At 37.1% G+C, this 26,192-nt stretch overlaps 2 protein-coding genes across 15 annotated transcripts in view; one reads left to right on the forward strand and one right to left on the reverse strand.

Moving 5' to 3' along the window:
• Window positions 1-12,628, reverse strand: part of SLX4IP (SLX4 interacting protein) — a 79,290-nt gene extending 66,662 nt beyond the window's left edge. For 4 of the 8 annotated variants that reach the window (XM_080585560.1, XM_080585567.1, XM_080585570.1 and 1 more), the window contains exons 1-3: window positions 12,491-12,628; window positions 11,392-11,572; window positions 6,964-7,021 (exon numbers count right to left, since the gene is read on the reverse strand). Coding sequence is in view for 4 of the 8 variants with exons in the window: in XM_080585567.1 (XP_080441693.1) it covers window positions 6,964-6,990 (27 nt within the window). In the remaining 4 variants the exon portion in view is untranslated. The other 4 variants (XM_080585564.1, XM_080585563.1, XM_080585569.1 and 1 more) reach the window with 4 other exon arrangements.
• Window positions 12,372-20,059, forward strand: MKKS (MKKS centrosomal shuttling protein). Of its 7 annotated transcripts, none has more exons than XM_080585552.1 (6): window positions 12,372-12,510; window positions 13,463-13,688; window positions 14,611-16,064; window positions 16,588-16,763; window positions 17,469-17,579; window positions 18,020-20,059. In XM_080585552.1, the coding sequence occupies exons 3-6, from the start codon at window positions 15,074-15,076 to the stop codon at window positions 18,455-18,457; spliced, it is 1,716 nt and encodes a 571-aa protein (XP_080441678.1). In that variant the 5' UTR covers window positions 12,372-12,510; window positions 13,463-13,688; window positions 14,611-15,073; the 3' UTR covers window positions 18,458-20,059. The 7 variants fall into 7 exon arrangements, with proteins under 7 accessions (XP_080441678.1, XP_080441682.1, XP_080441680.1 ...); XM_080585556.1 differs by having other exon boundaries at window positions 12,374-12,510; window positions 13,459-13,688; XM_080585554.1 differs by lacking the exon at window positions 12,372-12,510 and adding an exon at window positions 12,840-12,974.
• Window positions 20,060-26,192: the final 6,133 nt, after the last annotated feature.

The raw sequence follows: 26,192 nt of genomic DNA on the forward strand, positions 1-26,192 counted from the left end.
AAATTAAAAATGTTTCCAGTCAAAATAGGAAAACTAGTTTAAGATAACTCACTAGTGGAACCCCTGATCATTTACAAATGAATTAACCATGCCATGCTACCCTACATTCAATTACTTGTTGAGCACTACTAAATTCCAAGAATCAAGTCTTACCTTTCTCTACTTTATAACAGAATCATACACACCTAAAATTTCATTTCATGTTTTTCACTTTTTTTCACTTTATCTTTTCACAATGCTTGAGTAATCACAAATTGTCAACACGATTTGTTTGGTTGGCTTTTTACTCTTTTCCTAATGAAAATAAAACTGATTTGAATTTTATTTTTTTGTCTCTATGACTTTTCACTATTTTTCCAGCCTACTTCTTTTGACATTAACATTACAAACAGACTGAGCTTAAAAAAGATGGATAAATTAAACTGAAGATCGTTGATAAGTTAAAGTAGTTATGTGCTTAGTTAAGCTACAGTGTGCTGCCAGTATACTCCTAAAGGCTCTGATCTAGAGCCCACAGACTTTGGTGAGGCTTGGGTCAGATCCACCATAATATGAACTTAATTTAGCAGTGGTAAATGAAATCTAAGACGTATAATTTGATTAGAAAACACTCCAAGTAACGTTGCTGATAATGTTGGTGATTTCTTCACAGCTCATACAGATTTTACTTCCTTAAATTATTAAAAAAATGTCTGGAATTTATAGTTTTTGCCAACCACATTGTCACAGCTTAATTGAGCAGCTGTCAACTGTAACAAAATAACTGCATCATCATCCGTTTTAGAAGAACTAGTGTGGGAAGTGAAACACTTATATGGGATCTAAAGTTTCTGGAGTCATGGTAATGAATCTGTTTTCATCAGGTGACCATGAGTCATCATTTTATCAGCAGTTTAAAGGGTTTTCACAATAGTCAAGCATCATCAGTATTCATGCTTAGCAATGACTGCAGCAGAATACTGAAATAGGGTGCCACATCCTGTGGTACTATTATTTAAGGAAAAGTTTGGCTATTGAGTCAAGAAAAATACTGCAAAGTCATAGTTCAATGGTAACTGTTGCAGTACATAAAATGTTCAGAAACTAAGCTTTTAGCTGGGAATTGAAACCAAGCGATAATTTTGCTTTTAAAAATAAATTCCTTTTAAGGAAGTACTGAACTACATGGATGAAACATAAGGAAATAATTAAAATGTGTTGTCAGCCTCTCTTCTTCATTTTATTTCATAGTCCAGTCAGAACACTCTCAAAACCGAAATACCCACATAACATCCACAAATCAGAATTTATTTACATTACCCAGGAGGGAGGCCATGTGAAACCATGAAGAATCTTTCAATTTCAATTTTATGATTCTAACACCAAGAGCAAAAACTGCATCACTACAACTAAACTGTTTGGATGTAACATTACTCGCTACTGTATAGAGGTATTGTGTGAAACAGAGATCCCCTTACCTTCCAGCCTAACCCCATCTGAACTCACTAGAAGAAACTGAAGAATTTCACCTACAACACAAGCTGAAGCCTCTCCCAAGACCTAAAGACAATCACCAACCCCATGCAGTAACTCCTGCTAAGTCCTGAAGTTTTGCTGGACTGAGAGAAATTAAGTTTGGTTCTAAGTTCCCCATTCCTTCTTCCTTCACTCCTGGACCAAGGGGTCATGCTGGCAGTACCACCAAGCAGAGAAGCAGAACAGTGGAAGTGAAAAATATGTTGGTGGTGGTCAGAAATAAGGCCTAAGTCAATTGTCATGGAGATAACTTCAAATTTATTAAGCCTAAAAAAAAAATCAGATCACCTGGTATGATGTATGTTTAGAATCATACTACCATCACAGTAGCATAGCGTTCACAATTAGTAAAATCCTCATTTTCTGGCACAACTAGTACTTTTATACTAATCAGATTAATTTATTTCAAATGCCAAAAGAGTAATAGAAGCTGAACCATCCTTTTACTCCTCATTCAAAATGATCCCTGTGGAAGCAGCATTTCCTACTGATGTTTATTCCCCTGGCTTCCCATTCCTTTCCCTTTCTGCTAACACTTTAATGTCTCAGTTCTCCGTCCGCTCATCATTTCCTTAAGCTTGAAAATTAATCCTCTGAGGTCAGTCAGGAAACTTCCATTGACTCCAGGAGGCTTAGAATTAGAACATGCACTCAATTTTCCTCCCCCTTCTACCTCCCAACTTTCTCTTTTCTTTCTTCTGGAACTTATTTACTCATCACCGTGGTCATTCCATATCTAGTCCCATAAAATTGGGACTGAAATGCACAGTAAGAAAGAAAACTAAATAGATGTCTCTCCATCCTTTATTGTTGCTTCATAATTCCCAATTTAATTCACATTTTCCCACAGGTTCCTTGGTATCTTCTTTAAGACAAGTGTCATATTTTATGCATGCATGTAGAAATTAACACAAACATCACCCAAGTGTATGATGGTACTTAATTCCACCTACTTGTATTTATAATTGTTCTAAGCAATATCACTTCAGGAGAACTACATCCCTAGAAAACCACCACTAAATGGTTAACATAGCTATTCCTGAAATTTTAAAGATCCATAAAGCAAGCATAAGAACACACAATACACATCAAATGTAAAATTCAACAACGTTTAATCAGTTGTGAGACCTCTGGTACCATACTTCTAAGATTCAAAATACTTTTACAAATTCTATTTATTCTTAGAAAATTGAATCTTAGCATATTTCTAGTGAAACATTTGCAAGTATTCCAACTACAACAATTTCACACACATTTCTAAGCTTTGCAACATGGAAAAGGACATCAGAGATACCGCATGTGTTACTTATTTCAACTGCTCTCAGAAAAAACACAACTTGAACTAGAAAACATTGTTACATTTTTCAAAACTATGTAAAAAAAAAATCCGTAGTACCAGTCTAGTAACTTTGAACAGTCACAACATATGAAAAATGTACTTAAACACAAACAGTATTCTCGATTCTTATTCTCCACTTGAAAGCACTCCGTTCATGTATCTATGGACTTAATATAGCAGTAAAACACTTTTAATATCCTCCATTATTCATTAGGGGAAAACAGACTATAGAATTAGATTAAAAAATCCTCATCTTTTTTTTTCCCCCTCTCCAAACAATTTTCAAGAGGAAGCAAATATGCCCCTCCTTCTCACAGGGGGCATTTTTAACTTACAGATATTTGATTTGATCAATATTTACAAAAATATCAATCAGCTAATTCAATGGACACACTACACAGAAATATGAGCTTTATTCTGCTTGACCACTTCAATGTCATCTAAGAATCAGAATGAAAGACATACGTGATACAGAAATCTTTGTCAACACACCATCATTGTATAATATTTCAGCTGGTAGCAAGAAAATTAAAGCACACTGGAAAGACCAGAGATACAGTAAGAAGCTTTAGCGTTAGACATCTATTAACAGATTTAAACATGCATGGAAATACCAAAAAATGAAGTCACAATGACCCCTCTGAATTAAATCATTCATTTTCTTATTCCAGACCAAACAAAACAGTACCATGAGCAGGTCTGTGCTAAAGACCCTAAAAACTGAATGTATCTTTCCATTTCTCTCTACCTACCCGTTAGGGCCTACAATCAACATAATTTGTATGCACACTTTCTTTCATGGGGCACTTTAAGATATTCCAAAGACAGATGTTATGATGTGTTTTCTTATAAAGCAACATATAAATGATTTCATTATATTATGGATAATTAAGTAACAGATGCACAAAGAAGCAAAACAAAGGGGAAGATTGACTACATTCCAGTCACACTTTTATTTTCCTATCCAGTCACATTCAATACCTCTAGCTTTACTCCCAAGAAAGAAAGAAAAATGCTTGCTGCCTCAAAGGAGCTCACAATACAAAGTACAAAAAGATTTAAGTAGGAAAGACCAAGTAGCGTTTCATATACACTCCCAGCATACAATAATTTCAACTGATAACAAGGAACACTAAAGAAAAATCAATTGCAGAGTGTGCTGGATGACCAGAGGGAACACAAACTATAATTATCTTAAATCTAAGATATATGCTAGCAAAGGCCTGCAACTCTGAGATAGAACAGAGGCTCTTAATTTCTGAAAGTAGGAAATGCCAAAGTAAAATAAGCTTCCTTTTGAGCTGAGCTATTAAAGTGTAGTAACAACTGAAAGTCTTCAGTGTTTGGCAAATGAACAAACTGCAGAAAACAGTAAATGAAATTTTTCTATTACAGCTATAAAATTTTCTGTATTTAGATTTGCAGTTTCACATGGATAAACTCAATTTACATAATTTTGGAAGAGTAATTCTTTCTAGTTTGTCCAAAGTTTTAAACAAGGCCCTAGTGATATTATTTTTCAAGTCTGTATAGAGTTCATGATTTTGCTTTAAGCCTCACCAATTAAAGTTAAGATTTATTTCTCAGAACAGCAGTAAAATACTTTAGCAACACAGAAAACTTAATTAAATTCATATGTCTGATTTTACATATTTAGGAGTATTTTACCATATAGTGCTTTATGAAGTATCAATATTACTTAAAATTGAAAATGGCTGATGAAATTAACCTGTATAAAATATTATCTATTGCACATCACAAAACTATGGCATCCAGCCACTTGGCAAGCAAAGAATGTGTGTTTAGGACTTAACTGTAGTTTCTGTATTAAGGTTTAAAGCAATTTTACTGCATCAATTATTTTATTCCATTTGCTTTTAATTGCCCATAAAAGCAGGCTTAGGAACACCTTTCAAAAATAAGCCAACCCCTCCCTCTACTGGAAACATCTGACCATTACACTGGAGGTACTGAGATCCTGATTTAACGTGCACTTTAAGAAGCAAACCCATTAAAAACATGATAGGTGTTTTCCTCCTAAATTATGTTCGAGTTAGCCAAGACTCGAAAGATGAATTAGCTGCACATTTCAGTCTCTTACCAAAAAGATTAATATATGCATACTTATAAAATGTAAAAATCTAAAATAGAGAACAGAGAAGACAAGGCATACGTGAAACAGATTTTCAGATTTCATAAAATATCCCCATCGATTTCAAACACAAGGAACCTAAAAATAAAAACATACTATGTTCCATACTCTCCCTGCGGAGAAGAGTGGTAATATGTTCTGCGCTTTATTGGAGTATCTTCTGCACAGGGATCTTTCTTGAAAAAATAAAATCATGTAGAAGTTGGGCTAATCTTTCAGAAAGGGATTATTCACATTAAATATACAATCAATGAATATAAAGAAGCAAAAATTCACACAGAAGATCCCTGGTCTAAAATACAATGATATGCATCTCTCTGCCCAAAATGAATTCCAATTAGCTTTTCACATATTTGCCTTGAATAAAACGTATCAAATATGCAATGTAAAGTCAATATGAGTTAATTTTCAACATTCTGTGCATGCAGAAGTTAATCTTCATTTCTTAAAGGTTAGTGGGAAGAAAATGAAGTTGTATCTCAAAAGCTGTACCTATTATATTGCTTACCTACAAATTCAAGCTCAATGTGAAATGATCCATCTGCTCAGGTGGTGATGTTAAAGTACTTAGTGATTACCAGGGTACATACTGAGTAACAGTGAAGAGCCTATGCTGAATCAGCAAACTGTAATAACGCAGGTCAGTAACCAATCATCTTAGGCCTTTTTATCTAGCAAAGATACTTCAACTCATACCACTTGTACTACTATTAATGATATCAAGAGATATCATCTGAGAAAAACAATAGCTTTACCCCCAGGTCCTGTTGTTCTCCTGTCAATACACCAGCAGCATATGAAGTCAGCATATCAGATAAAATGAGCTCAAAATCAAAGATATTCCTCCTAACTCCTACCTTAATTGAGAAGTACTGAACAGTATGTCAATAAAGGAGAACGTGAAAAAAATGACATGATAACGTCAATTTAAGGTTTACAATTACGTTAAAACAGTAAAAAGATTTAAATAAGTATCCCACTAAATAAGATAACTTTTCCACGGAAAAGAACACAGACTGTACTCCATAGCAAAAAATAATAATAATTTTAAAATTGGTCTGCTTGTTAAACAGGTTAGTTACCCACAAAAAAACCAAGATTCAACAGCTTCCACAGCCTGATCAGCCAGGAAGATTTTTGTAGCTGTACTCCAAAAAAAAAAAAAAGTCTCTTCTGTTAAGAAAACTGCTCTAACCATTCAGAAATGCACTACCCCAGATGTACGTGAACAAACAGAAGTAGGAAAGATGGTCCAAAAGAGAAGGCTTCACAATTTTTACTAAGCAATTAGTTTAGCTGTTAATTAATAAACTGATATAGTTATTCTAAAAGAATTACAAAGTGCTATATTTATTAAAGAATGTTTTGAAAAGTGTCACACTTCAGATGTATAACTAAATTTGATTGTTTGCAAAAGAAACCATAACAGCATTTTACCAGACATAAAATAACTAATCCCTGAGAATGGGAAGAGAGGCAAGAAAAGATGAAAATGAAGAGTCATATGTGATAAAAAAAAAGTTCAAGAAAAATACTGCCCTTAAACCACGAATTCCTAGATTATCTGGGAATTACTCAAATAATATTGCAAGACTACAGTACAAGAAGAATCAATGCTAAATTTTATGTCTGGTGGCAAATACTGTTTTATCAAGAATTCACACAGTTTCTAGCTACATAACTAATCACTTTTAGTTACATGACTGTAATATTCAGCCGACCTCAGACACACTGTGCCAGCAATCCAAGAAGTTTGCTTCCAAAGGCAGAAACGTTGATAGAAAATATGCTACCACGACCATAGGCCTGAAGGATGCACCTCTTCATCATTAGCTTTTTAAAACACCATACAAACATTCTAAGCAGTATCATGAAGTATCCTTTCCTTTTCTTGTTGTGTTTTTGTTTTTTGCTTTTTTTTTTTTTTTTTAAGTGAAAGCTATAACATTCTACTTACCTTAATGACAAATTTGTTGGATGCCATGACTGTTATGACTGTTCAACGTAAACTGGTCCTATAAAATAACAATTAAAAATGATCAGCAGTAGGAAAAACTCAGATCTCTATACCAGAAAAGAGGGAATATTTTCAAATCTGTTACTCTTTTTCCCCATTATTGCTGCTCTTCGTACTATATTCTCTGCTTTAAGAAACCCAAGGAAAACTCTTCTTTAAAGGAGAATTACTTAGCTGCTTGTCTCAGTTTCTTTAAAGAACTTTATTACCATTCAGACACTAAGCAACAAACATCTGAAATACAAAATTAGAACTATTTTTCAGACCAGTATCAAGGTAGAGACAAAATGACCTTAATTATCCTAAACAACTTTTCAGACAGCAGCAAACTAAACCTGGAATGTTCCTTCACTACTGTCTCAACCTCTGCCCCCCCGGTCTAACTTCTCTTCCAAAACAATGCCTTCACATAAAATCCATTTGCATAGCTCGAAGAAAGAATGAAGAATAAGAGAGAAAAAAAACTCACACACACAACTGAAAAAAGGCCTTATTTTCAAAGGGGAAAAATAGCAAAACCAAAACCTTAATACATGAAATAATACCAGCACTTGTCAGAGTCCTCAAGTCTAAGTGAAGTTCATCCCCTCCTATCTTGTGGATACTCCACTCCAGTGTAGCTAGGGAGCCCATGACAGGCTGCATACGTCAATGCTCCTACAGGAATAACATCTCTCTCAAATATAATACGTCATTGTGCTCTTAACAGGAGTTCAGCAAGGCCAAACTGCAGAAAGCAAATTTCAGAATACAGACACCTATTTGCTATGTACAGTTCTGGTACTCAGGCGTATCAGAGTTTAAACCAGTGGAAGAACAGAGCACATTTTTTTGTTGGTTGTTCTATTTTGGTTTGGGGTTTTGGATTAAAGAAGTTATGGCTTCTGATTTACTATGTGTGTTTGTATGTTCATTTAAAATTTTAAACTTTTCATTACATGCATAAAGCAATGTGACCTGAGCATTTTTCTGGTTGCACAAATGTAAAGTGTATTTCAGACATCCTTTTGCTTATCCCAAGCAGGATTTAGTCAGCTTAATTTGGCATAGTCAGTGAGAAGTATTCAGCTGCACAGATCCTGACCCTGACCAGGGCCATTCCAAATAACTTAGGAAGAGTTAATTCATGCTGGAAGCTAAACCCACTCTCCTCCCTTGGGTACAAGAGGAAAGATCTAGTTAATCACTAAGACTTTTTTTCCTTAGAAGAACACTGTAACTCACTCAAATGACTACAGCCTTCAAGTAGACTTGCAATGCAAGCCACAACTCTTGTCACCTGTCAAATTCATTTCAGTTTTTTAACTGCCTTTTTCCTACCTGACAACAATTACGATCACTACACTGAAAATACTGGAGAAGTTCATCACTCTCCACATAAACAGGAGCTAAACATTCACTTATCAAAAGGCAGCAAATTATGTGAAATCAGTGAAAGCCTTTCCAGCTAGCCCCACGATGCTAGAATTCGGAACAGACATGGGATAGGCCCAATGGTACCAAATTAATAGCTACAAACACCAGAGAATAAAAAATTAAGATACATTCTTCTTTCACACAGGATAGGACCAAAGGCATCAGACAAGGGAGAGATGGGGATTGGACAGAAAACCAAGTGATCGAAAGTATATCTATATTGGCAGAAAATAAGAACCAGTAAGACAGCTCAAGCTTCAAAATCAAGAAAAAAAAGCAAGTGTCTGTATCTGGCAGCTGCAATAAACAAACTGCAACAGAAATTACGCTGAGAACAGAGCTGACTTCTACATTCTAAAGTTTCCTAAAGGAGTAGTCTCTTAACACGCTAGAGGAATCTGATCTTTTTTTAAGAGATAGTACAGAAAAAGAGTAAGAATGCAGGAATATGTACCCACTTCCCACTGCATAGTTCCAGTTACTGTAAAACATTGTGACAGAGCTGTCAAAACTTCAGGACGCAAGTCAGGCTGGTGATATCTTTCTCTGTCAGGCACTACACTTACATATTTAAAAATGCAGTCATTATCCTTATTTAGCTTTAAAAAAAAAGGCAAAACAAGATAAAGACCAACTTAAGAACAACATAGCATAGCACAGATAATTTTGATCTTAAGATCCAACCACAATTATTTTGAATTAGATAATCATTTCTCTGCAGTGCTTTCATTCCAAACATCCAAATGCTGAGACCTGACACCTCAGAACAACTACATGAAAAAGTGAAAGCTGCAAGGGTGCAATTCCATATACTGGCTCAATGAAAGCTTCCAGTTACTTCAATGATTTGTTTATACATCATGTCAATATCCAAGCAGTAAGAAACAGAAATAGTAAATGCATCGTAAACAGTGAGAAATGACACAGTTACAGTAACAACCGGTTTAAGAATGAGTTTGAACTGAGAGCCATTCCGCAAGTAACTACTGAAAATAAACTTCAATATAGCTAATAAGACGTTTTTACTATGTTCTGAAAAAGCTCAAAGTTAGAGGAATTGTATCTACTGCAACTCATCAGCTCCATAGTAATACTAAATAGCAAGTAATAAAGAGCAAAGTGAATTTTCAAATAATGCTCACACAGACAGAACCTGGAATACCACGCCATGAAACGCAAGACTACCATCCTCCCCTGCACAAAACAGCCCTAAAATCTTTACTACCTTATCACGTAAATTCTGTCAACATTACTGATAGCAAGTTTCAGAAACAGCGTAGGGAACAGTGCTCTTGATCACTTACAATATCATATTTTTCAATTCAGTCTGGTAGTAAGATGCTACTTCACTTTGGAAGTAAATGTAGCGGAACTATTGTAAGAATCTTAGTAGGAGATAAAATCTAGTAATTCTTGAAACAGCAGCTGCTAGAACTAGGACAGATTGAAGCTAAAAGGAAATGGCATCCACCAAAGCAAAAAACAATTGTGTTTCTCAATGTCTTTTAATGGTACACAACATTATACTCTTGGTGTTCAAGAACTCCAAGGAAGGACTACCCCCCCCACAGAAAAATGAAAAGCAGGTAATAAGATACATCACATCCCTTCCCAAACAGCACAAAACCTGGACATTTATGGCTTATCAGATTCTCTGTAAAAAACAAAAAAAATCTGGTCTCCAAATTTGAAGCAGCATTGCAGATATTTTTTTTTTTTTATTATTTTAGTGAAAGGTGAGTATCTATAGCTTTGTTAACAATCCCTCCACCTTGTCCCCCCAACCAAAAAGAAAAAAAAATAAAAATAAATAGAAAAACAGGAGGCAAAAACTACCAAAAAAAGAAGAGTGATAATTGCTATAGATCGTTTCTTTATTTAAATTTAGAATTACAATTTGCTGTGGAGCATGCCATCAACAAAGAGCTCCTACAACAGCAAAGATAATATTAGCAAACCTAACATTGACATGGAATTATCTATACCTTGCATTACGGTAACCAAAAGGCTAACAATGATAGAACACAAGGTACATTCCCTAATCTACCTAGGTGGTACACTATTTCTGAGCTGCATATGGCACAAATTTCACAATGGTGCTGTAGGTTTGTGAACTCAAGAACTATATCTTGACTGGTAACGTTTTATCATTAATCTTTACAGTAGCAATGATATGAAGAAGAGTTGAAACAAAATATGCCAGAGTATCATCTCCTCTGCAAATGTTCATGTCTTGCTTGAAAACAAATTAGAAATAGGTGTTTATCATCTAAATTATTCTGGCATCAGCAACCTCTTTTATGTAGAAATTTGCCACCCATCAACAACGCTACTGTGACAAGGACCATTAAAAGAAAGAAACCGTTTCCAAAACTAATTTACAAAGCAATAGAAGAAACAAAACCAAAATACTAATATTCAGAAATCAGTAAAAAAAAAAATCTGTTCTACAAGAAAAGATGCCAACGCTCCTCAAAATACGTTATCATTTTCCACGCTGCAAAACACGAGATTGAGATCTACTATGATTGCTGCTATTTGGTGACAAAATCTGTTTAATGGAATATCAGATATTTCACAAACTAATGCAAGCCTGAAAATGAGACTATGCATAAGGAAACATGAAGACAACCATAAGATAGAAAAGCTACTCTCAGAAATTATAGTCTTAAAAATAAAGCCAACAAGTTTTCGTGTGTTGTTGGTAGTATTTTAACACCTAAATTTTTAATGGACAGCCTCGAAAGTGAAAAAAAAATAAAGCCCTAGAATTAAACATATAGGTTCCTGGTAGCAAGAATGAGGTATATTTCAAAAACGATGTAGCAGAATATCTTTCTTTCTGAAATTTGAGGCTAAGTGGAATGGTAGACATTCAGAAGAACTGAGGAAACAGGGCTTCCCAGAAAGCAAGCTAAAGTATTTTCAGTCAGTTGATGAACACCATCTTACCTTAGCAAAGAAGGGACTGCCAGTGCTGAAGCAATTTGGAGTTCAGTAGAGATAAGGAACTGAAAATTCCTGCCATACATGCCCACTTGAAAATACAGCAGCTTCTAACACAACAGCTGCAAACTGTTCACACTCTGCCCATCTTTGGGTGCCTTTACCACGTGTGGGGAGAAGCAGGCACCTGAAAAAGACAAAAACAAAAACACTAATTGAGGACCTCTCTAAGAGTAGTCAATAATAACTGTTTTTTATAAAAGAATCAAAATTAACCTTCATGATATATATTTTTTTCTGAACTCAGAGTTTAGATATCAGACAGTGAGTGCTGTCCAGTGCAGACTCAAGGCTCTTTCAGTCAGTTTCTGAGCTCTGATCCTACACCTCAGGTCACTGAGTGGTGACACTGAGCAATACACATATTTAGTAAAGCATTTCTACATCTGGAGGAACACAGCAGCATCTTTACGTGTTGTTGTCTCAGGAATTTCAGGCCCACCATAGCCTTTTTTCCACTTAACCATTGGAAAATGCTCTACCAAAAAGTTTATTTTAGCTCATTGTTATCTAAACATTTTCATTCACAAATTGCCAATGCACTTTCAGAGCACAACAATACATTGCAATAACGTTACACTTTCACTAAACAAGTGTTGTGATTTAAGGGAAATGAAAGAAACGTGAGAGTGGCCAATTACAGGCAGGTGCTGGTTGTTATCCTTTTGTATAGCTGAGTGAAGTACCAGCTACTCCAGATTTTATTTATTTATTTTTCCATAAAGCGTTACACTTCTTTCTGTGTAGAGATTAAAACTAAAATTTGTCTTAATTTAAAAACAATTTTTAAAAACCTGCCTTTTGGCTGCAATGATAAACTCTGCAGTTCTGCACAAACAAAATAATAATAATAAAAAGACAAGTATGGTAGGAGATAGTGACATGATACAGTGATAGTGACAGCAAGAGTACGGGGAAAGCAGAGAAGCGTGAATACAGGAAAGTGCAGAATACGACAAGCCGCCGGGGCGTTTGGAGAAGCAGTCAGGGAACTGAGGCAAGGACGATTTCGTGAACGTGTTTCGGTGAAGATACCACCGTCTACCTGCACGAAGGCTCAGCCAGGTGAGCGAAGGAGTGATGCAGAGTGACTGCAGCCGGAGCGGGGCAAAGCTGAGGTGTTTTTTTTTAAAAGCCTGGGTGATGCTTCACAGGGCGGCGCCTGAGGGACGCGCGGCGGCAGCCGGCCGCCGCCCCTCCGCGAACCACCGCCTGGCACCTTGGTTTCTAGAGAAAAGCTAAGAAAAGCGGTGACCGGCGGAGCAGGGCTGCCGAGCCGTGCGGGCACCACGCCACCAGCCCCTAACGGTTCTAACGGCTCCCCTGCCCCCAAGCAAGATGGCCGCCGAGCGCGAGCTTCTTCTCCCCTATCCAAAATGGCCACCAGGTGTAGCCGCTGCCCGCCCAGCGTTGCCCGAACGCAAAATGGCGGCTGGGGGGCAGCGGCCGGACGGGGCTCGGTGGAAGGCTGGTCACGTGGAGAGGGGCTGGCCAATGGCAGGCGAGGAGAAGGACGCCGCCGCGCGCAGGTTGTTGCCGGCCGGTGGGGGCTCGAACGCGCGGCCCCGGGAGCTTGAGGTGCTTGGGGAGGGGGGGCGCTGAGGCGAGTGGGGGGCGGCCGGGCTTGGGGCGGATACTCTTATTATTTTTAGATGGGGGGAATAGCGCGTTTTAAAACTGCTTTCCGTTGGCTTCCTCTTCATATATTTGCCGTTTGAAGCGGTAACGTGTGTAATTAGGTAAACGTAACAAAGTAATGAAGCTTTATTAAGGTTTAGCGTCCTGAAACTTAAAGCAGAAGTAGCAATTAACGTTTCAAGATGCCTGAACTGAGGTTGTTTTTAAAGCCTTTTTATTTCCTGAAGGTCACAAAGTAAGGCTTTCTTGTATCATTTTGTTTTAATCATGGGCTGCACTGTAATTAAAGATATTAACGTTCAGGCTTATCTGTTCTGTGCTGTTAGAAGAGAAAGGATTTGTGGAATATCTTTAAAATAAACTGTCTTTACCTAGGTAGATGCCACTTTACAATGGGCCTTAAAAGCTTCTGGAAGAGCTACAAAGTCCTGATTGTTATGGGAGCTGGCCTTGGGCTGGTGCACTGGGGGTGGTTTCACATCAAGTCCAGCCCCATCTTCCAAGTGAAGACAGAGAACTTTGTGCCAGAACCTGCGATTGTGGCATATGTGATGCAAAAAGATAACAAAAATAAAGAAAAATAGCTTTAGTGCTATTTGTTGTAGGTAAGTTCCGTAGTTAGTTGTCTGCGTTGAGGCAGGTGATGAGTCAAATGCGTTTTCTAACAGATGCAGTCTTCTAGAGTTTTTTATTCTTTTGCAGCTGAGTTAACATGGTCGTTAGATACACCCCAAAATTGCATCATGAATCTTTGCAAACTGGTGTTAAATCCTGTGCAATAAGATGAATTGAGTTACGCTATTACAGGACTTAAATTTGTTTTAGAAACCAGCCCCGTCGCTTTTCAAGACAATAGTCAAATTCCTGTGACTGACTTGGTCTATAATAGCATTTTTTCAGGTTCAAAACTGCTCAGAAGTAATTGTGACTTTACATAGAGTAATAGGTCATGTTGTTAATAGCAATACTGATTACAATACAAAAGAATGGTTAAGTATGAGAGAAGTCTAAATACTGCAGAGATTATGTATAAATGTAAACAAATACATATTTAAATTCTGAAGTGTTTAAGAGCTTAAATAAAAGGTAATGCAAGATGTCTTTCAGAGGCTTCTTAAAAGTTGGTTGAACGTTAAGAGCTTTTGTTTCTGAAGTAGTTCCTTGGGAAGCAATGCTGAGCATTCCAGTTCTTTTGTTCTTGTGTTAAAGCAGCTTAAGTCCCTATGACGCTAAGATGATACTATGTGATACGCTATGATACTTTCATACATTTCAGTGCAGTTTATAGTAGCCTGCTATTTATTGACCTATAAGTAAAACAGTATAAATCTGGAGGTCAGAATTGAAGATAATAACAAAAATGTAGTTTGTGTACTGCATGCTTATGTATAATATTAATGTGTATTCTCAAATAGCATTATAGATTGGTATTTGTCCTTACGTGGTGTTGTGTGGAAAAAAGTAGAAGTTCAAGCTATGTGATATTGTCAGAAGATTATGCTAATGCCTTTCTGTTTTTTGTTGTAGATATAAATAGCTTTGAAGATTTTTCACCTGTGAGTGTTGCCAGAAGAAGAGATGAGGAAAGCTAGCTGGAGTAGAAAGAACCTTCTACTTGTGGCAGGACTGTCATTTATAGGTGTCCATTTTGGAACCATGCTTGTAAACTTTGTTGCAAAAAAATCTGTTCGATCACATTCGGAAACTAAAAAAGATGATCGTAGTGAATGAAATAGCTTATTGTTGTCATTATATATAAATTTCACAATTTAAGCCTCATTTTAAGAGATGGATCCTGAGCAGATAATCAAATGTACTTATCATACTGTTTCACATTGAAAATAGTAATCCTTGGCTACAAAGAATAAAATGTAGTAATTTGAATTTAATGTACTGTGAATTAAATTTTGAATTTAAAGTGCTGTGAATTCTAGATCCAAGTAAAAACAAAATCTGATTTGGAGGCCAGAATTAAAATGTTAATTTGAAAATGTCTCGTCTTGAAGCCAAAAAGCCTTCATTATTTATTAGTGACCCTTTAACTAAAGATACAGTTAGCCAGTCACTGTCTCTGTTAAATAGGATATTAAAATCTTGCTATGGTCCTGCTGGTAGACTTAAGCAACTCCACAATGGTGTAGGAGGCTATGTGTGTATAACTTCACAATCTTCAGCCATACTTGGCCGTCTTTCTGTCAGCCATCCTGTGTTAAAGGTTTTAACAGCCTCTGTACAGAACCATATAGCCCGCTTCAGCGACTGTGGCTTATTTACTGCTATTCTTTGCTGTAGCTTGATTGAAAACTTTAAAAGCCTACATGTTCCATCTTGCACTGTCATTAAAATAAGCAAACATCTTTTGAGTTTGTGTACTGACTACCTCAAATCTGAGGCCTGTGGTTGCCGAGTATCTGTGGATTTTAGCAATCTCAAGACTCTTCTTTGTTTGGCACGCAGCATATTAACAAGCAAACCCGCTTGCATGCTTAATGCAACAGAAGTTGATCATCTCGCCATGCTAATAGTAAAGGCTTTCATGTTTACTATTCCGTGTCACGTTGAAACTAAAGCTGTTTTAGGAAAGTGTGTAACAGTGCCTGTGAAAGGTAGAAGAGTTCTGGATTCTACAGTTCTTCCTGGACTACTGATAGAAACACCAGAAATTCAATTTGCGAAACTACTTTCTGTCAAAAGAATTTCTTCTGACACTATCAAGATAGCACTTTTCTGTGTGTCCATGTCAGGAGACCTCTTCAACCCTGAAGAAGGAACGATAACAGTCCATCACAGAATTTCTCTAGAAATGTCAGAGCTGAATCAGTTGCTTAATGTAGGAAAGCAGCTGGTTAATGATGAGGTGGGCCTTGTAGTGTGCCAGAAAGTTATCCATCCGTCATTGAAACAGTATCTGAAAGAGAATCAAGTCATGGCTGTGGACAGAGCTGGGCTATCTGTGATGGAACCCCTGAGTCAAATGACAGGTAAGGAGCAAGCTTTCTGCGCTAAGTTGTTACCCTTAATGTTAGTCTTGTAATGAAAACCTACCTAGGTTGCTGTCATTGCAGAGCAGGGATTCTCTTTATTTCTGTCTCTCCTGTCATAGCAGCAGAGCAAGTGTTTCAAACCAGAAAGTGATCCTTTCTTGTCTGAAAGCAATTCAAGTGACTGGCTAGCTGCAATGGCAACATACCACACAGATGATCACTGGTTGCTCCTTGAGGAGTATCTAATTCTAGCAACCGTCTGCAGATGTAGATTATTTTCAAACTCCTTTCTATTGAGAGTAATAAGGTTACCTATTATCTTAAACTAAAACTAAATCTTGCACTTTGAAAATGTTCTGGTTTCTGCTTGCAATTTCCTCTGTGGTCACAAATGTTAGATATTGAAGAACATAATTTAAAAAGCCAAGAGGGGAAAAATGTTCATGCTTTATAAAACGCAACAGGCATCTGTTCTGAGGACATTAATACATGCTGTTCTCTACTCTTCTTAATTGGGCAGGTTCCAAGCCTATAGCTTCCATACATTCGTTTTCTCCCAGTTGTTACGGAAGTTTGAAGGATGTGTGCACTAAGAGTTTTGGTTCAAAACATTTTGTCCATCTAATTCCTAATGACACAGTTGTCTGCAGCTTGGTACTCTGTAACAGAAATGAAACAGCGTGGGATGAACTGAAGGTGGGCACGTTTTCTTGAAATATTTCTTGAAAAAGTCATGTTTTTAGTGGAAAAAATAAAGGGAAAAGAAAAGTATAAATACAGTGAGTTTAAAAAATATTTGGTTCCCAAATGAAACTTAGTTAGATTTAAGGAAATAGCTTCAAAAAAGTGATTTAGAAACTCCATTGTTTCCAGACTTTCAAAATCTTTGGAGTGCTTGTGTTCCTTTAACGCCTCTATTTTAATGCTGGAAGTTGTTCAGAGAGAATTTTTTCACCTGTTCTTAAAGCCAGTGCTAGGTAAATGTTTTCATTCTCATTCTTGGTTAATGGGAGCACAAAGTAAAAATTGCCCATCGAAAGGTCACCAGCAATGCCTGCAAGGCTAGTCAAGGATAGTTCTCCATTGGATAGTTACTCTAAAAATGGTGTTGATATTGGTTGACTTTGTAAGTCAGCTTTGCAAAAAGGAATAAAATACAGCATTTTTTCTGTTCTTCCATATGGAGTGTGGACAAATAAAGACTATTCTTCAGTTATTAAACATGGCTTTGTAAGTGACGTGGCAAGTTTATATTCACACCATTCAAATTTATGAAGTTTCTCCCAGGAATTACTAAAAATCTTTATTCCAGTAGGTGTTGTTTGTTTTTTTTTTTTAAAGTCTGGGGGGGAAATCTTATTTATTATGGTATGTGTAACGAAAAATTCATATGGTTTTCAGCGTGCCTGTGAAACTGCAGAGCATGTGTTACAGTTAACAATTAAGGAACCCTTGGCTTTGTTAGGAGGCGGCTGTACAGAAAGTCATTTGGCTTCATATGTAAGATACAAGGTATGTTTAAGATGAGTTTTTTTTAAAGCTGGTTAATATACCTAGGAAGCAAAACGTTTTGTAGAATTACTGTTACGGTTTGCACTTGTCATTTGTAGGTTAATGTTGCACTTCTTTATAATCTCATAAAACGAAGGGGTGTTTTTGAAGCACTCTGCTAGGGGCATCTTTTTCAGAGTTTAATACTGTATTTGTACTTGTTAATGTTTCTTTAGGTATCTATAATAGTGTTTAAGTGTTAAAGTAAAAATTAAGTTGTTTTTATTGAGTGATAATCTGCAGAACTCAGCTTTGATATGTCTAGAATTTTTTTCTGTCAGAATAATCTAACAATTTTTCTGTTAAGGCTGAACCATCTTTAAAAATAACAGCACTTCAAATGTTTGACTAAAGCTATTTCTGTAAAACTATTCTAATTTTTTCTTGCTTTTGTTTTTTAGACTTGTAGTCTGTCTACTAGCAGCTTTAAAGATGCAGATTGTTCTCAGACACAATACCAGTTGATTGCTGATGCTTTTTGCCGCTCCCTGGAGTCTGTAGCTTGCTCTCTGAGTCATGATGATGAAATTCTCACAGACATGGTTTATGGACACTGTTGGCTTGTCCCATCAGGTTTTCCCTCTGTCTCTAATTGGTCAGATTTACTCTCAAAATGTGGCTGCGGAATTAACAGTAATACTCAGAATCTCAACTGGAGGCTTTTGCAACCCCACTTTGGCTCTCCAACTATACAGAGCTGCCCAAAAGAGCCTTCAGTAGACGCTGCTGACTTGCTGACACTAGACTGCTTTGCTGCAAAGTACAGTGGCCTACAAGTAGCTGTGGAGACAGCCAATCTGATTTTGGATCTCTCGTGCATAATTGAAGATCAAAATTAGCTCTGTGATATGAATTGTGTTGCACAGTGAGATACTTAATCATAGAATCACAGAATGGTTTGGGTTGGAAGGGAACTTAAAGCCCATCTAATTCCAACCCCCTGCCATGGGCAGGGACACCTCCCACTGGAGCAGGTTGCCCAAAGCCCCGTCCAAGCTGGCCTTGAACACTGCAAGGGAAGGGGCATCCACAACTTTCTCAGCAACCTGTTGCAGTGCCTCACCACCCTTGTAGTAAAGAATGTCTTCATGTCTAATCTAAATATAACCTTTTTTTAGTTTAAAGCCATTTGCCCTTGTCCTATCACTACACTCCCTGACAAAGAGTCCCTCTCCTGCTTTCCTGTAGGCCCCTGTTAGGTATTGGAAAGTCACTATAAGGGTCTAAAAAGTAATTATATTTGAAAGCAGAGTAATGTATAACATGTTAAGGTACTTAGAAACAGTTAGAGTATGGACAACAGACAGAAATTAAGTCTGTCAGCTATTAAGTACTCTTCTGATTGTTAAGCTACTGACATATAACATTTTCAAATGTTTAACATGGTAGAAATTGTGAAATGATAAGCCAAATATTCAGTGAGTCACAGCAACATGACTTACAAGTATTCAAATAGGTATATTCAAAAGAGCGAACTACACTTCAAAAATTGCATTTCTCGTGTCCTTCTAGGAGATTTGAATGTTCTGCTTCAGTAAATAAAATGCTGAATTGAAGGAGGCTGTCTGATGGTCCTGCTGTATTATGCAAAGTGTTGGATGTTTCTGTAGACTCTGGCCTCTTCAAAGGAATGGGGAAAATGGATTTACTTGCTGAGGAAAATATGTTATGGATTAGAATTTATGTCGTCTCAGCAAAAGCTTTACATAGATTTTTGTACTGCAGCAAGACATTATCACTAGTATTTTTAATTTTCTAAGTAAAAAGAGAAGGGTTTCCTTAGCAAATACCTTGAGCAGCTTATTGTCAAATTCTGCTCTGAAGTACCTTTTCCTGTACTTGGTTTCTAAATTGCTGGAAAACGTTCAATTCATATATAATTTATTTAGTAAGTTGTTAAAAAATCAACCTGAAGATCTTAAGGTAGCAGGTAATGGAAGATTTAAAAAGAAATGGCAGACTGACTGACTTGGGGGGAAGCTTTTTTTGTACAGTGGACCCTGATTGCTTTCTGTGGAATACAGGAAAATTTATAAATGTTTCTATTATATAAGTAAAGATGCAAGAATGTCCCAGTTACCATTCACTTAACTCTTTGCATATAGTTTCTTTTAATGAACTAAGGCTTTAAGCTGCACAGATGTTTTGCTCTTTAAATAAGGCTTAGACTGAATGATTGAAACTTTCCTATTTCCAGCATGCATGCAAGATCAAAAGAGGTGTTATAGTTTCTTAAATTAATTTTCTTTATCCCTTTTCTCCTCCCTCGTTTTCCATCACAAGGGGGAAATTATTCACGACATGCTTTTCCAGAAAACAGTTACGTAGTCTGCTTATATTTGCTCATCTCCTAAGTTTTTAATTTATGTACTGAGTATAAACAGTGAAATTGTTTTGTGTAACTCAGTTTTGAAAGGTGTAATTAAATACAGATCTTTCCAGACCTCTTGTACGAAGTCCTTTTCATTTCTAGGAACATGAATGCCTTTATCACTGGGGAAAAAAAAAATATTTAAGTTTCTGTATCTTTTTATGTCCTGAAAGGATTGTTTCAGTGCTATAAGGCACTTAGAATGCACCTGGGAATTTGTGGAAGAATGTTACAAGGGATATTCATATCTCAATCCTCAAATATGCTATGAAAAATACCAAAAAATCACAAATAATGAAGCTAAATGATGGTGTATATCTGAAAGCACAGAAGAATCTTGGTGTTGCTTCATCCAATTGAGTCTCTAACTCAGTACTGAATTAAAGTATTTTACTTTAATAGCAGCTTGTTATGCAGTGCAAAATGTTGTTTAGTTGACTGCAGCTGTGAACTGAAAATTAAAACATTTAAGTAGAAGTAGTTCCTGGTATCCTTTTGCTTTGGTATCTGAAGATAAGTTCAGAGCCCCTATCATACAGTTGTTAGCTGTGATTCTAATCCCCACCAATTTAAAAAGCACATTAGAAAATTGTGGAAGCACTAGGAAAACCTAAAATGTGGTATGTCATTGGCTAAAATACTTTAATAAAAGCATAAGAAAGTGTAAACTTCATAGTGAAGATCTTAAGTTAAATTTGGTTTTTGATGACTAGATAAAAATTCATTTATACCTGAACCAAAGATTGTTTCATATATTAATACAGTCTTAATAAAACGTAATTTTTCTCCCAATGTGACAAACATAAATAAGCACATGGCACTGCTTTTTATGGGCAGTGCATGCTCAGTTCATGCTCAGTTGTGCTAGATTCTTCCTGTACCTTCAGAAGTTTAGTTAGCCTACTTTTAACAGGTAATATACGAGGAATGCAACTTCAGATATTGTTTAAAATTCAAGTAAATTAAACTAATTCTCAAACCAAGAGCAGCATAAAATTAACTTTGCTAAACTCCAATGTTTCTTGATGAAACACAGATGTAAAAATGGCATTCCCTAGCTCTCCCCCCATGTTTTTGGGTTGGCAAAATGAAATATTACCAGTTTAATGTCTTCTGAGAAGACGCTATGGTTTTATTCCTGCTCTCCTTGGAATTTAAAGTTTGTTCAGTGGGAGAAATTAGCATTTACACGGGTATTATTAAAAGGCTAGTGTTTTCTGATTGTGACCTTTTTTTTTCTGTTGACTTCTGCAGAGTGCTCAGAGGTTTTTAATTTTAATAATTCTGCTGATAAAGCGCAAGGAGGTACATTCATCTTCAGCCTTCTCAACTGCTAGTGCTCATAGCCTAGCACAAGCTAAAAGTGCTGATGATATAATCACTCAGGTCAGCAAGTTTAAGATACCAATTTAATGTAGTTGCTTCTCAATTCGGTATTTTAGTTTGTTTGGTATTGAAAATTTCAAAGTGAATAAGACCTGAAAGGCTGAGTAATTTAGGGATATTTAGTATTTCTATTACTGCATCCTATTTCAAGTAGACACCATTAAACATTGACATTTTGACTTTGGCTAGTAATATGATAAACCTGTTCTTCACTGATTCTGCTACTATTTGCAAATTTTTAGAGTAGTAACTGGTCCATATCTTTTTTTTTCTGTTGATTTTCCTATCTGTAAAACAGAATTGAAGATGATGCTTTTTAAGGCATGGAGACTAGTGGTTGAAGTGTTTTAAGTAAGATGCAAATGCTGAAGTAAGGAACTATTTGATTAAGGGGAACAAAGAAACAGGTTTTTCAAAACAAATTTAGATCCTTACTAAAAGAATATAGGCTCTACGTTTGTTTTGGACCAGATCTTCATGTGATGCTAAGTGGTGTAGATCCTTCAAGGTAGGGTAAAAACAAATTTATGAGTTCAGGAAACTTAACCTTACTCCACCAATAGCACAACATGCGTATTTCAGAAGTGTTTTGGCATTTCTAGGCTAATCAGCCATTACAGTTTTTGATCTTTACCTCTAAAGGAAGAGTATCTATTGTTGCCCAGGTTTGTAAGAAAAATACTGGTTGGAATGTCACAAGCACAGCAGAGTATGCGCAAACAGTTTATCTTGCTCCAAAACTGAACTTTTTAAATTTTACTAGTGCTCTTAGTTTGCTGCGCTGAATAGCAAAATGTAGTATTTGTTACATTTTCAGCAGTGCCACATGAAGTGAGTCATGTAAGTACTACACTGTTCAATCTCAGAGAAGTCAATGTCATAGCAAGAACTTTTTTTTTAAAACTGGATTTGCATTTACTACCATTCTGAAGATGCAGAAATAGTCGGTTTTTTTGCAAAGAGACTGCATCCAACACATAATCTGTGTAGACAGGCTTTTTGAGAATGCAGTTGATAATCATTTTATAATGATTTTTTCAAGGTTTTTAGTACTTTTTACCTGTAAATGTTAATATGATTTTTTTCCACTTGCTTACCAGCAAAGACAAGTTGCACAGTACTTGATAAACAAGCTTCTGGCCAGTAAGACTGTATTCTTAAATTCTCAGTTAAGAAATATCTTTGCTTTTTGTCTATGTACTTTGTCCTGTATAAATTAGCCATACGTAGTATAAGCTCAAAAAATCTGTATATACAGATTTATTCTTTATGCTGGAAGCAGAAATGTGGTCATGGTATATGTAAGTAGAACCACATGTCTTTAGTCAAGAAACTAATAAAATTATGGCAGAATAGGTTCCAGCATTGAGCTGTGCATTTTGTCATTAACTGTGCTGACTTCCATTATTTTTGACCTAGTTTTCTATTAAATATATTTATAGAAATGTCTTGTAGGCATTTCTCCTGCAGCCTTTTATTTTTACCTTACTATGGACATCTTTATAAAGTTGAACTTTCAAATTTACTCACTCATGAGAAGGTTTTATTCAAGCTTCATCATGCGTCTTGAAGGCCACAACTGTCTACATTCTGGCTTCTGCAGATTGCTGGTGCTTTGTTCTCTGATCTGACAACATAAGTTCTCTTCAGGTACGCAGTAAATAGCTTCCTACTATTATTACTAATAGGTGTTCACCAAGCATTTGTTTGGCAGCATCCCGCAAAATCAACAGCTATTCCTTATTGGTAGCTTTCTTTGTTTATATAAACTGTTAATTCTTTTACAAGTAGAGAAGCTAGACCACCTTCTTTTCATCTTTAAAAGCCATCCGTGGTATCTTTTCCCTTCAGGCTTATGATACTGTTAGTCTCATCCATCTAGTATTTGGTAAAGAAAATAGATGGTTGGGGAGAAATTAGTTTCACAGTCCGTAGCTATGACTCAGCTTGACTCTGAGTCATCACTTCTGTGTGAGGCTAAGTAGGATCCTCTGCTGATAAATAGCGTACTCGAGGGCTATGACGGAGTGATTTTCAGGGAATTGTAGGGACTATCATAATTCCAGCTCTTGAAAGACTCGATGACTTTGAGAGTCAGGAGCAAAATTAGCATTATACTCTAATTTATTACTCGTTATTAGTGTGCAAGTGGATCTGCGGAGGTGGGATAGGGCGGGAGGTGGTGGCAGGACACGTGCAGCACAGGTGCAGGTTTTCCAGGATCATCTGCCAGCACTGAGGAGTAGCAGACAGTCTTGTGCAGGTGGTTCAGCAGGATCTGAGGGCGGGAAAGACTAGCTCCTATAAACTCCATCCTACCACCTCTTATGTATGAAATGTGAGGGTTTGGTCACGTTAAATACCCTGTAAGGTAAAAAAAAAAAAAAAAAAAAAAAAAAAAAAAGGACTTTAAAGACTGCATTTGATTGGATTTTTGTGCGCTTTTGAAGGCAAACCTCTGTGGGGTGGCCCTGGCCTGCTGCCCACCCAGCTGCCCTCTCACTCGTCTCCTGACAGGATAGAGTGGGAAAATAAGGTGAAACAGCTCCTGGGGCAAGACAAGCCTCCTCCTCCTCTCCCCTCAGGGCTGTTCTTCACCCTTTTCCCCTCACCCTACGCTGCCCAGCACCACGCTGCCCTTTTTTCCAGCTGCCTCCCCAGAAGCCCCTCTGAGGGGCTGGGCCCTGCTCTGGGCCCGCCAGAACCTTCTGGAACCAGTGTGGGGCAGCCCCGGCTCCCTCATGGAGGCCGCACAGCTCCCCTGCTGCAGCCTTTCTGAAATACCTCATAAGCTGCTGTTCTGTGAGCCTTTCCTTATTTGTTATTAGAGAACGTGGAAAAATTGTTGACTTTAAAGAAATTTGTGTGGAGAAAAGAAAGCCAATGTTAGCAAATTGTGCAGTGTGTGTGTCATGAGGCATGCGGGCTGGTCCTGGAGATGAACTAGGTAACAGGGCTGACCCCTAAAAAGACAGCAAGGGGCAAAGAAAACCCCAACTTTCGCTGGGTTTGGAGAACACAGAGGCATGTTTCCTGATGGCCGTTGCCTAGGGCAGACGTGACAGGGCACTGGGAGCTGCCTGTGGAGAAAGGAGGACTGGAAGTGTGCTTAGGAACCGAGGAGCTCCCTGAACAGGGAGCCTGCTGGAAGCAGGGAACATCCCCAAGGAGGGGAATCCCACTGGATCCTGTGAGCTGGGAATGGACCAAGATCCACTTCGTGTGGAGATCCCTGGACATTGTTTTCATGGGAAAACCACCCACAAGAGCCTGTTTAAGTGTGGTCCATAGATACAAGAGCATACAAGATAAAACAGGAGGATCCACCGCTCTGCTGTTACTGCAGTGTAGGGATAACTCACAGCAGAGCAGTGAGTGTTGCAATCCAGGAGGTGACTCAGAAAAGTGAGTTTTTTATATTTTCTTTGCACTGGCACAGTGCCTACGAACTAGTGGTATGTGTCGTGTGGGCGTCTGTCTATGCCAACCTTATTTCTCTTTCTGCTTTCTGTCTCATTACTTCCATTTTAAGCAAACAATGATTGCCTTTGTAACAAACGAAGGTGAGATAAATTATTCACTTGTTTTTTGTGCCATAACCGTGGCCTCCTGTTTTTCATCCTTGTTGGGGTTCAGCTGGGATGAGAAAATTATATTTAAATTGTAACTAAGTTCTTTTCAGGTGTTTAAAATCCCGATCCTAGAAAGTGTCCTGGAACTGTCCCTCGTTGTGTTATTTCAACATCACGCATTTCTGTGAGCAGTGCTGCAGTTATTTCCATTCTTTATATTTGGCGTAGATGTGTTCATTAAATCAGGTATTGATGTGTCCCGTCATGATGCTTTACTTGTAGGCATGAATTTGACTGTAAACCATGCTTTTACCGTATTGTATACAGGCACTGAAGAAAACGTTTGGTCTGGGCAGTCACATATGCTCGTGTTCCCCAGCTGGGAACATTTCTAATTGAAAGTTGCTTTCAGCTGAAACATGATTAATCAGGCAATAACTAAGACAGAGAAAGATGTCCCTGCTGTCTACTTTCTTTGAAAATAAACTATTTTGTGTGTGTCAGTAATGAGAAGTACGTAATACAAAATGCTGTGAAAGTGGAATAGCCAAACCCCATGTTGAATAATCCCGTGCACTTTAGTGATACAGCGAGGGTCTCCAAATAACATATTCACGTCCAAAGTAAAACAGTGGAGAAATTAGTTTAGATTTTTAATAATGAAAATTGCTGTGTAAAATCTTCCGTTGAGTGTTGAAATTCTATAGGGTCAAATAAGAAAAGCTGTACGCATTTGATGTCATTTTGAATGTAAAATCTCTTCAAGGACTTCATTATATCAGCATTCAATGGGCTAGCAGCTTTTTGAGAGGAACCTAAATGAGTGTATTCACATCCTGTTTTTAGGAATTATGAAGATCCATTGCATCTGCCTAATCAAAATGGCTGCTAAATGAAAAAGCTCATTCCTAAAACTGCACGCGAAACAGCAGATGTCACTCCAGTCTTTCTGTATGTGGGCCAGAGAAGAATTTCCTCCTGCACAAGAATACTTACACACAACATTACTGTTTACATTTAATAAAGAGTATGTTAAGAAATAGGTACAATACATTACAGAATTTCTGAGGTTAACCATAAATTGCTGTTTTACGTACTAGAGAAACAGTGTCTGGACTGTCTCCATTTGGATCTGTGTATATTGGCATGGTGTGGAACCAATTTATAAAGAGATCTGGGCACTGAGTAGTAACACATACCTTTCTCTAATGTATGGCTTATGTTTTAAGACAACGGTGTTATTAA

Source organism: Anser brachyrhynchus (assembly GCF_964034855.1).
Source record: "Anser brachyrhynchus genome assembly, chromosome: 3".
Classification (NCBI taxonomy): domain Eukaryota; kingdom Metazoa; phylum Chordata; class Aves; order Anseriformes; family Anatidae; genus Anser; species Anser brachyrhynchus.

Coding starts and splice junctions, on each gene's coding strand:
- MKKS (XM_080585552.1), top strand. CDS start 15,074: ATGTCTCGTCTTGAAGCCAAAAAGCCTTCATTATTTATTAGTGACCCT. Junction 16,764..17,468: donor CAGCGTGGGATGAACTGAAG/GTGGGCACGTTT, acceptor TATGGTTTTCAG/CGTGCCTGTGAAACTGCAGA. Junction 17,580..18,019: donor CTTCATATGTAAGATACAAG/GTATGTTTAAGA, acceptor TTTGTTTTTTAG/ACTTGTAGTCTGTCTACTAG.